This window comes from Electrona antarctica (genome assembly GCF_951216825.1).
Source record: "Electrona antarctica genome assembly, chromosome: 2".
In the NCBI taxonomy this organism is placed as follows: domain Eukaryota; kingdom Metazoa; phylum Chordata; class Actinopteri; order Myctophiformes; family Myctophidae; genus Electrona; species Electrona antarctica.
Window position 1 is genome coordinate 11,598,282 of NC_136807.1, and position 11,472 is coordinate 11,609,753.

At 44.3% G+C, this 11,472-nt stretch overlaps 2 protein-coding genes across 3 annotated transcripts in view; both read right to left on the reverse strand.

The window, feature by feature from the left end:
* mib2 (MIB E3 ubiquitin protein ligase 2) overlaps positions 1-5,897 on the reverse strand; it is a 91,736-nt gene extending 85,839 nt beyond the window's left edge. The window contains exon 1 of one of the 2 annotated variants that reach the window (XM_079525940.1): positions 5,741-5,897. Coding sequence is in view for 1 of the 2 variants with exons in the window: in XM_079525939.1 (XP_079382065.1) it covers positions 3,274-3,307 (34 nt within the window). In the remaining variant the exon portion in view is untranslated. Of the gene's footprint in view, positions 1-3,273; positions 3,383-5,740 lie in introns of those variants that run through there. The other variant, XM_079525939.1, reaches the window with a different exon arrangement.
* Positions 5,898-7,938: 2,041 nt separating this feature from the next.
* On the reverse strand, positions 7,939-10,929 carry ubiad1 (UbiA prenyltransferase domain containing 1). Its single transcript, XM_079523142.1, has 3 exons — positions 10,695-10,929; positions 9,074-9,691; positions 7,939-8,911 (listed from the first exon to the last, which is right to left on the reverse strand). Exons 2-3 carry the CDS (start codon positions 9,636-9,638, stop codon positions 8,424-8,426), a joined length of 1,053 nt encoding a protein of 350 aa, XP_079379268.1. The 5' UTR covers positions 9,639-9,691; positions 10,695-10,929; the 3' UTR covers positions 7,939-8,423.
* Positions 10,930-11,472: the final 543 nt, after the last annotated feature.

Consider the following 11,472-nt stretch of genomic DNA (forward strand, 5'->3'; position numbering starts at 1 on the left):
ACACATTAAGACAATGAGGGGGGCAGTAACGTACAAGGACAACATTGAAACTGTCTGCGCCAGTGCACAGAGGTGCCTCTGTGTTACGAGCCCACACAACACAACCTCTTTAGTCCTCTTAAAAACGCAGCACGACTGCACTGTCGCCTCCTATGCATAATAAAAACATGCTCACTCTAGTCTGGAGCTGCTTTTTACCTGTTGGAATAACCGCGTGCAGAAGCAGTGCGGAGACGAGGCGACCGGTCAATGCGTCCGACAGGGAGGGAGGCGAGGACGCCGCCTCAGCCACGGCTCGACGCAAGATGGAGAGACACGAGAGGAAGGACCGGCGGCGGACCGGCGATGGTCCCCCCAGGTTGGGAGCCGTATCCACGGTGAGGGAGGGGGAGGGGGGAAAACAGCAGGAGGAGGAGGAGGACGACGTCGACTGAGACGGAGCCCCCGGTGCTGAAGATGATGCTCTCCCTCTGGATGAAGCAGAGAGAAGAGGATGAGGTGGAATTAAGAGTCTGACGTTTTCCAGGGATGTGATGCAGACGTATAACTGTAGATCTATCTCTGACAGGCAGAGTTACAGCGGTGGCGTCGTGCCTCCCGACCCGCCGACCGGGGCCGAGTGCAGCCAGCCACGCAGCCCGAGGGTCCCGAGCAGAGCTGAAGGAGAGGAGAGGAGACGAGGAGAAGCAGAGGAGTGCTCCGGTGGTGCTGCTGCTGCTACTGGAGGAGGAGGAGGAGGAGGTGGTGGAGGAGGAGGTGGAGGCCAGCGTTTAGTCCTTTGTGAGCCATGTCAGCAAGGATTACCAAAGACAGGAGGAGGAGGTGTGAGCTGAAGAGGACACTAGCAGAGGGGGAAGAGACTGGCTGCCCGACGAGCGGTGCATTCAGGTCGCCCACTACACACGCGAGCGGCGAGCGCACATACACTTTCTCACACATAAACAGGCTGACTGAGAGGGAGGGGGGGTGCTCAGTTCAGCCAGTGGTCCTCTGGCTCCATTTCCATCCGTGGCAGTGAACGACGGTGACACGCGTGAAGCCCATGCACTCACTGTTTACTGACTGACACATACACACACACACATGCATGAAGCTTGTACACATGACATATGAATGTCATGTGAATATACAGCCTTCCTCCCTGTTCTTAGCCCACAGGAACACCATTCGCTCCGCCAACCAGTGAACAGAGAGGGGGAGGGGGAGGAACAGTATGTTTTGGTGTGTGTGTGTGTAATGTGTATGCGTGCGTGCGTAGGGGGTGGGGGGGGGGGGGGCAGAGGAGAGAGACAGAAAGATAGAGAGAGGGGGGAGGGGCGTGGCTGGTAGGGAATGCAATGAATGAGCACCTGCCATCATTCCAATTTGCGAGATCGCAGACCGGTTTGAGTGTCGGTCCAGCCGTCTGTGACTTGGCAACGGCAACCAATGGCAACTGAACCGACGACAACCTCCAGGGCAGGCTTGTGAGAAGGAGGAAAAAAAGGGGCAGGTAGTTTGTGTGCGTGCGCGTTTTTACCGTAGCACCCGTTCAATCCTCCTTAACTTGGCCACAGCCCACAGCTGTGGCAGACGTGCCCAATATGGTTCACAGCCGGCCGACACAGCGCCCTGCTTGCCAATTGTGGTGCACAGAACACACTGACTATACACACATGGTATACGAATGTACAGCTGGCGTAGCTAGTCCCTGAATGGCCAATGAAATGAGGTTGAATTAATGTGTGTGTGTGTGTGTGTGTGTGTGTGTGTGTGTGTGTGTGTGTGTGTGTGTGTGTGTGTGTGTGTGTGTGTGGTGTTACATTATTCCACCACAGTGCAGACAGACACATTATAATGAAGTCTTATCTGCTCTGCTCTCCCATCCTGAAAACAAAGGCCTTGTTCATGATGTGATCATAAAAAAGGAGCTTCCATTCACACAGCTCTCGTTCTGAAGGACACTGAAGTGCAGACAGACAGACAGCACGGGCAGAGCTCAGACGAGCTCAGAGATCTGTGGTGACATTAAGAAGATAGGCACTGGTGCAGCGACCAGGATATGGGAGATTTGTGTCCGTAAGATTAGATAAGACCTTTATTGATCTCACTGAGGGAAATGACCAAATCCATCACCAAACTCTGCTGTCCGTTTTATAAACCTACCGCCATGATAGCAAAACAACCATCATTTGAAGGGACTTATTTGATACTGACTTATTTGGTACTGTAACACACACACACAAAAGTATATTTTTGAAATTAGATGTTTACAGATGGACGGACAAACAGACAAGACAAGACCGACCCATGGGAGCAAAAACATAATACCTCGCGTTCGGCCTTGCAGAGACAATAACAAAATGCATGGCGGTACTTCCTTGGCCTACTGGCAATGTGAACAAGAACATGTACACTGATCAGTCCAGTGGTTACTGGTTTGCGAGATTAGCCCGCCCACACACACACACACACACACACACACAGACATAGACAGACCCTCTCTAAAAATGCTCGGCTGCAACAGAGCCACACTGTGCACTGTCATTGATTATGATTGCATCAATACTCTGTTTCCCCGGTGATAAAACTAACTAAATAAATACATAATCACAATCAGTTAAGTCAGTGTAACAAATGATTCAGTCTTTCTGGTCTACGTGGATGGCAGGCGGTTGCAATATCTTTCTTGACATTGAGTTTTAATCTCATTTGTTCTTCAGCAGGGATAAATAAGTCTGTTACACATCAAAACAGCCTAGGCTGTAAGAAAAGCATTGTTTGTGAAGCACTTCAGTCCACACATGGGTCCCACGGCCCACAAGCTCACATTGTATAAATGTATAAAGAAATAAAACAAACGAATACAAAAAGGTAATGCTAGTCAATCCCCAATATGTGGGATCAAGTCAAATCGCTTTTGGCTCTGCATTTTAGAGACACTTCAAAGTGTGATTGAAATTTGCCCGGGGTTGATCGGACACTGCGTTCATGATTATATATATATATATATATATATATATATATCCCAGCTCCTGCCAAGTTTGCCAGGCAATCATACTATCATAGTCATAAAAAATGGTGATTAGTTGCTTAAAATGAACAACAAATGTGATCTGTCTATCCCAACTCCCAAGAAACACCAGAAACAGGAACCAGACGTAGCCTGCAACCCAGAAAAAAAACCACAGAGCACACATCCAACTCTCACTGAACGCACACACACTCACACACGCACACGCCCACGCATGCACGCGCACGCACACGATTTCTCATAACTATAACAAGCCTTACCTTGACTATATCTGCATGATAATACCTTCCCCATGATTTGTCTCCATGCACTCTACACAAGCACAACAAGCAATCGGCTGATGAGTGAATGAGTTTCACACATATCTCCATCTCTCTCTAAACTGAATGACTCAATCAACTTTGACTTGACTGATGGTGACAAAAGCCTGCAGACTTTGGACTTTGTTGTTGACCAATGAACGGGATGAGACTTGAGCGGAGACATGGCAGCTGATTGAACACGTAGGTGTGGCTGTGATGCTGATAATGACTGAGAGTAAATAATGCAGTCAGTGGTACTCAGACTTTCCAGGCCATGACCACCCAAAAGAATCATATTGATTCAGCTATTTTTCACAATTTCCACATCTTTCTTAGACAAGAAAGTTGTTTGATTTATACTATAGTTTGTTGATTGCTTGGCCTTATTTTATTTAGAGGTATTAACAAGGTCTTAAAATTGAAACTTAAATAGTCACTTTAGAAATGTGCCGATACCCTGTATGTTGGTCTGTTTACTATTGAGTGAGAAAACAATGTTACATGTGTTACACATTAAGCAAATCTAGGGACCCCCCTTGGCAGGGAGTGTTAGAGGGGCATGGGGCTGAAATCCCGTAAGAGGGCACTTTTGGCCAAAAATAGCGAAAATAGCAGACAAATAGCAGACAAGCTCTCAGCGCGTCGCACACGTTGTGAGCTTGTAGATCAGCTATTGTCGGCACTCCACTCTCCAGCTATAGTGGAGATGCGGTGTACGACATGGGACTGCCCCTGGGTGTCCCCCGGCCCACAGTTTGAGTTCCACTGGTCTAAATACAATGTTTCCCTGTAGAATATGCAGATGACCTTACATTGATTGATTGATTGATTGATTGAAATATGTATTAACCGTTTGCAGAATTACAGTACATTTCAAGCACAAACTCAATACAAAGACTGTTAACTGTGAGTGGACGACCCAATAAAGCATTACACTTGTTTACAAGAGGGTCCACCATGTTCAATTCATCAAAACATTTAGAGACGTACAAATAGACACTTCTATATAGTCAAAGAACAGAACAGGAATTCATCATTCACAAGGGCTGTCTCGGCTACAGCATAGGTGGGCACTAGGGGGAGGTGGGCACCTTGATGTAAAATTTGTCCAAAATGCTAAATTGAAATATTAGCAAAATAGTCTTAAGCAATGTAAAGTATACATGATGTGAACATGCGCGGTGCATCCAATTCAGACTTAATTTTAACCTTCAACTTGTTATTTTTATGCCCCAAAATGACTGGATATAGGTTTTGTAGAAATTGTAGAAATATTATCTAATCATGTATACTTTGCTGTAGGCCTAAAAACATTTTCCAAATATTCTTTTTTTTTTTTACATTTTGGGAAAAAATCGCCAATAGCACCGAGGTGCCCATGGTGGGCACCTCAGTGCTATTGTCTATTTTTAGAGCTGGGCAGAGGGCAGCCCACCTATCCTTCCTGTTGATGTCGGTGTCTCTACCTGGCCTTGGATTCTTTGGAGAATGGGGCCGCGCCGGAGACTTCACTGGCAGTGGCTATGAATGGAGCTGTGGTCTCAGCCTGAGACCCGCATAGATATGGTAATGAGTGCCACTGCCAGGAGATTCTCCTGGCACTCATTACCATATCCATGGTCGCAGAGGAAACGACAATTATGTCATTGACCAAATGCCATTATTTTAGGGTTCATGTTACCTCTCAATGTAATGCATGATGATGCTGATGATGATGTTTTTTATGGTGTCATATGATTGATGTAACGTTTTTTATTAGGTTTTATGATTGAAATCAATATACGTTTTTTTTGGTTGACTGCCGTGTGAATTTATTCCCGTGTTAATAAATGAAACGTAAAAACACAGCAAAATATTCAGTTATGCAGACAAAATAATTGATCTTCCTTCCTAGCCGTTTACTACTGAGGATTTTACTTAATTTGTCTGATTAAGGCACATTCAACCCTATGAATGACCACAGATGACAGGCGGTGAAATCATGACAATGGATCCAGGAAGACAGAAACAATCCAGTTGCTATCATGTAATAACATACTAATGTTTCAAAAATTAAACATATACTGTACATTGAGTCATTATTCTGCTACTGTACAGATATGTCATGATGGGTTGGTTGACATTTTTTTTTAAATTGTGTAGTGGTATACACCCTTTGCCAAACATAGATTGCCAAGACAAAATTACAAATCGCCAACACCATGATCTCATGTAGCCTAGTATCATGTCTCTCTAGTAGCTGGTAGCCAACAACATTAGCCTCCTAGCCAGACTATACTGTATGTATGTATAAGCCTGCTGCTGCTGCTAGTGCGGCTAACGCTATGGCTGGCTGACCAACCCTCTCCTCATGAAGCCTCGTACACACAGTAGAGACACACACAAAAACACAACAACTTGTATCAGTGGTTTCAGAAGAACTCACCGGACCCGGTCGGGAGAAAATCACTTTGCACAATGATGATGATGATGATGATGATGATGCGCTTCCATGGCGCGGTCCATGTTCAGCAAGGCGCTGCTGCCTGACACGTATATGTTCAGGTGCTGCCTTGTTGGGTTTGAGGACACACACACACCGCGTTCGGTATAATAAAAACAGGGAGGTGTTGCAGCCAGGCTGAGGCTTCAAACGCTATGCTAGTCAGTCAGTCAGTCAGTCACAACAACACGCCCCTGCGTTGCGTCACCTCTGATCTCTCCATGCAAAGACACCCCGCTGTGTGTGCGTGTATGTGTGTGTGTGTGTGTGTGTGTGTGTGTGACTGTGTGTGTGTGTGACTGTGTGTGTGTGTGTGTGTGTGTGTGTGTGTGTGTGTACACAGTGTGTGTGTGTGTGTGTGTGTGTGTGTGTGTGTGTGTGTGTGTGTGTGTGTGTGTGTGTACAGTGTGTGTGTGTGTGTGTGTGTGTGTGTGTGTGTTGTGTGTGTGTGTGTGTGTGTGTGTGTGTGTGTGTGTGTGTGTGTGTGTGTGTGTGTGTGTGTGTGTGTACAGTGTGTGTGTGTACAGTGTGTGTGTGTCAGTGCTTTCTGCTTTGGCAATGTAAACGTATGTTTTCTCATGCCAATAAAGCCCTTTGAATTGAATTGAATTGTGCGTGTGTGTGTGTGTGTGTGTGTGTGTGTGTGTGTGTGTGTGTGTGTGTGGGGGGGGGGGGGGGGTACAGTATAGTACAAGTACAGTACCAAATATCACGATATTAAACATTTTGACCAAATACCTGGATATCAATATTGACATTATAATTGTGGCAATATCAATTTCCTTTGACATTTTTAAAAAATTGCAAAAATGTCATATACAATTACAAGCTCACATGCTTTGCAATGTGATGGGCTGTGATATAGGATAACCCCACAAAGGCCATGGCTAAGTTATTTCCATTGAGGTCCTGTGTGTATCACAATATAAATATATTATAATATCGATATTGCCCTCTGCCCAGCTCTAAGTCACATGCGCACACACACACACACACGCGAATTTATATTGTAGTACTGTAGTGTAAAATGAAGAGTTTCTGAATTTATACCTGACTGTTCTAACTGATTACTAACTAGTTAACTTATTATAGGCTACTGATGATTATTTATAAAAAAAATAAAATAAAATAAAACTCCTTGTGTAAATGAAAGAACTAATAGTCATCCCCACAATATATCATCAAAACATTGAGCTATTTGGGTAAAAGATTTTACATTTTACAGATTTTATCCATATTGCCCAGATTGTTTTGCATAGTAGGAAAATGCAATATACATTGTAATGTAACATTTTGTATGTGTGTGTGTGTAGTACAGTATACATACGGTATACTCTCGCACGCATGCACACACACACACACACACACACACACACACGCACACCTTTTGAAAGTATAAAATAAGTACTCGTCTGGGATTCAGGGTATTTGGTCAAAAATAGTTCATTGCCACTAGTTGTGATAGCTAAAGCATATTGTCCCATTCCTCCCATATCAATTATACACATACATGTATGCCATTATTTTACTTTGCTTGTCAGTGTAACATCTATATTGTTTGTATTCTTCATAATGTACTTCTGTGTATATTCCTTGTAAAAACAGATATAGTTGCATTAAGTTGTATTACATATACATACATATATATATATATATATATATATATATATATATATATATACATACATATACATACACACACACACACACACACACACACACAACTATAATGCAACTCATTTTTAACCATTCACTTACTATGCCAAATAAGTTGACGGTATTGATTATTTACGGTCTTATAGTGCCCCCTGTTGAGGACAACAAGCAGCTGTACAATCCTTAGTAATTCAAATCAGTCTGTTCTAGATCTTGAATTATTCTGTGGGACTATTCAGTTGAACTCGTTTTCTGTGATCGAAATAAACACATTTGTTTGATAGAAAAATCTGTATTTCTATCCATGGTTAATTGGCCAGTGGCCACTGTTCTTTCATCTGACCCCCCCCCCCCCCCACACACACACACACACACACACACACACAGTTAATAGGCCACGGTCAATTCATCCGACTTGAAAGATAATAAAGCAGCCCTTGACATTTATTGATAATTGACAGTAATGATCGCACTGCACAACCCACCAAGTTCAAAAAGTTTTATTTGAATTTAACTAAATCCATTTTGGCTCTCCAAATGAGTCAAAAATGTAAATTCCCATGGCGCTTTGTAAAGAGAATATTGAGTTTATAGTTTAGATTTGGTTAATTGACAACGTTTGTGTATTGTGTTGTCTAATGGAATATGGCAATTGTTCCTTTGCTGTCTGTCCTTATGTATGTAAAGAAAGCACATGGCCTGCCTCTATTGAAACAAAACAACACTAACTCTTGACTGAGCCAACAACACATTATCCTGTGCTTAATACTGAAAAGAAAAAGAAAATACACATCCGAATAGGTCCTCTGTATCACAGACGAGGAACCAAACTAACAAAACATTTTCTCTTAAACGTATAAATTATACAATAAATTAAAGCCTTTGAAACGCCTCGAACCATTACGAATACAAAGACATACATAAACTATGTGGTATTTCATTTCTTTTAAAATAGCCACAGCTATTCCAATCACAGTAATGGCAAGCTGCCTTGAGGTGCGAGGATGATCCCAAAGACGTAAAAAAGTCCCATGAGCAGGTTGAGCTTGGCCGTCTTCTGCGGGATCTTGGAATAGTGCCTGCTACGGAACAGCTTCTCCAGGGGGAAGGCCATGGGCAGAGTGAGCAGCGGCAGCGCCATGCTGATGGTGTAGTGTGTGGCCAGGATGCAGAACAGCACGTAGGGGACGAAGAGCAGGAGGTTGTAGAGGCAGTAGGACAGCGTGGGGCCAATGAGGATGGCCAGCGTGACGATGCCCGCTTGCTTGTCAGAGTCCATGTCTCTGGTGTTGTTGCTGTGGAGGATGGCCTCGGTGTTGAGGGCCAGAGGGACGGCGTATACCAGGGGCAGCACCGACAGGTAGCCCACCTGCACGGCATGCGCAAACATAACGGCGAGTGGGCCAAAGGTGATCAGGATGACCACGTCTCCTAGAGCCACGTACTTAAGACCGATGCCTGGGAAGAGACAGAACCGATACAAATATCAATGTAGACAAACATAATCAACTCTGATAACTTCCGTTTATGACTGGAATAAATTGTACAAATGTTTTTTATGTCACTAGCAGGGTAATGAAAAAAGTTAAACCAAGAGATCTAGGTTAATATTTCACCCACCTCCGGTGTATAGAAATGAGCTCGAGAGCCCTCCAAAGTAAATAAGGGCTAGGTGCTCCAGTCTCAGCGTGGAGAGAAAGTACAGCAGAGTGGCACACAAGCACCCCACAGAGTACAGCACTGCTCCAAACATAACCACGTCCTGCGGGGCCAAGATCTTATCGACCAGAGTCCTATCATCGCTCTTCTTGTGGTCGATTCCCTTGGAGAAATCATAGTAGGTGTTTACAAGGTTCCCCGCCCCGTGGACAGCCAAGACAGTCACAGCACACACCATTAGAATGACCAAGTCCACAGAACCCTCTAGTTTGTATGCCAGGGCACTGCCAAGTGCCACCGGCGTAAGAGAGGCGCTGAAGCTCCACGGTCTCAGCGCCAGCACATAGGCAGCGCACTTGTGCCTCATGTGGGTTGAAACACGGGCCATCCTCGACATCTGGTGGTTGGCCTGGTGGTGGTTTTGCACCATGTCATTCAAACCGGTCTGCCATTGTTGACCATTGTGACCATTTGATCCAGCCAACACAAATGTTTCTGCCCGGCTTTGTGCCTGTCCTTTGGCCATTTCTGTGCCAGGGTCCCAGGGTACCAGCAGTGCTCCAAAATTCCAAAGTGTTCCTGTGTGAACAAACAAGAAACATACAGAATCAAAACGGCAACAGACAGGAGCAGCGAAAAAAACATGACTGAACCGTTTTGGTTTGTCCCGTCGCTCGTACAAGTACGTCCATCCAAACCAAGATATCTCAGGAATGAAGGCCGTAAGGGAATTTCTTCAAATGTTGCATTTCATACATCCACATATTTAACTCAAGAATGAACTGATTAGAATTTGGTGGTCAAAAAGGTAAGGCCACTGTGTGACCTTCAAGTATTGTACTAGTGCAGACAGTAGTAGCTGTTATCAGAGTACTTGCGAAGGCAGCCTGGAGTCACGTGGAACTCCAAACTGTGTGGGCAAGACTGACTTAATTGATGGTGCCACCATCAGCAAGCTGATGTTCAAAGTATTACGTCAACCATCTCCATATTTGGGCAAAAACATAATCCACTGACAGAGACTTTTGTCATTTAAAATGAAACTCGTTGGCAGAGGCATATACAACATTTTCTATTTGTTTACAGTTGTTATAAGCATGAGTTGCTCTATAAATTCACTTCGGAATTGTAAACCAGGCTATAAAACAATCACAGCAGCTGAAAATATCTTGGAAAGTGTCGCCCCCTTCCTCTCATTCCAGGGATATTGTTGCCCTGTACCCCCTCCTCGATAATCTGACGATGGTGAGAGCATCTTTGAGTTGATTAAAAATGAGAGTACACACTGGTGATGACAATTATCTCACCTGTCATTAGTTAATTACACAACAGACAACGGCTATAGCTTTGCAATTGCAACGATTGATCTTACAGCAGCTAACTTCCGAACTTCGGTGTTCCGCTTAACTTTACTCAAGAGTATACACATAGAACCAAATGGGCATTTGGTTCCATTTTGTACACTCTCCAAGTTAAAGAAGCAGCCTTACTATCCTGCTAAGATTATTGGATTAAAGCTAAGTGGCTAGTGTGTTAGCACTGAAAGGGGAATGAAATGTCCGACAGGCAGCACACCATTTACCTTTCAATGCGCTTCCTTTCTCAAGGTGGACTATTATTTGACGCCCTGTAGGAGCATTATTTCTGTTGCGTACATCCAAACCACGGGGGCTGAACCGGCTTCGTCTCCCAGGGAATCGCTGCGTGTCAGTTTCGAAGGGATTTGACAGGGTGGCCGCTGTGGTCGTTCGCCCTGACGGCAGCCATTTCCTCCTGTGCTCAGACGAGTCCGACACTACGCAGGGATCCGTCCGGCAACGATTACTAAATCTATCTTGGTTCCGCCTGCAAAACATAATTAAAAAAATATATATATATCTAGTGTTTTCATTTAATTCAAGAGTGTGTGTGTGTGTGTGTGTGTGTGTGTGTGTGTGTGTGTGTGTGTGTGTGTGTGTGTGTGTGTGTGTGTGTGTGTGTGTGTGTGTGTGTGTGTGTGTGTAGTAACAGAGGTCTCCCTGTCTCTCCAGCTCTTAATAAACAGACTAATACATTTTCAGGTATGGGGAATCGGGAGAGATCTACCATTTATAGCCTATATCAGATACGTGTTCCAGTTCCAATTTTGTCTGCTAATTTGTTTGTGTCATCACTTACAATTCCACTTGTTTAATCTGTATCCTGACTGGCGTTCTCTATCCTCATTGGATACAATTGGTATCCTGACCTGTAAATGCAGACCTTGTATCAATGAACGAACTGTACATTCCTGTGCTTTTTTTCTGCAAACTGTTAATACAATATTCAATCAATCAATCCCTCTAATGTGTCTTGTCAATCCTAGGCGCCCCTCACTTCAC

What these genes read in the sequence shown, in the direction of transcription:
- ubiad1 (XM_079523142.1), bottom strand. Translation starts at nt 9,638, where the DNA reads ATGGCCAAAGGACAGGCACAAAGCCGGGCAGAAACATTTGTGTTGGCT. An exon ending in CTCATTTCTATACACCGGAG is followed by an intron (nt 8,912 to 9,073) that starts GTGGGTGAAATA and finishes GTCTCTTCCCAG; the next exon opens with GCATCGGTCTTAAGTACGTG.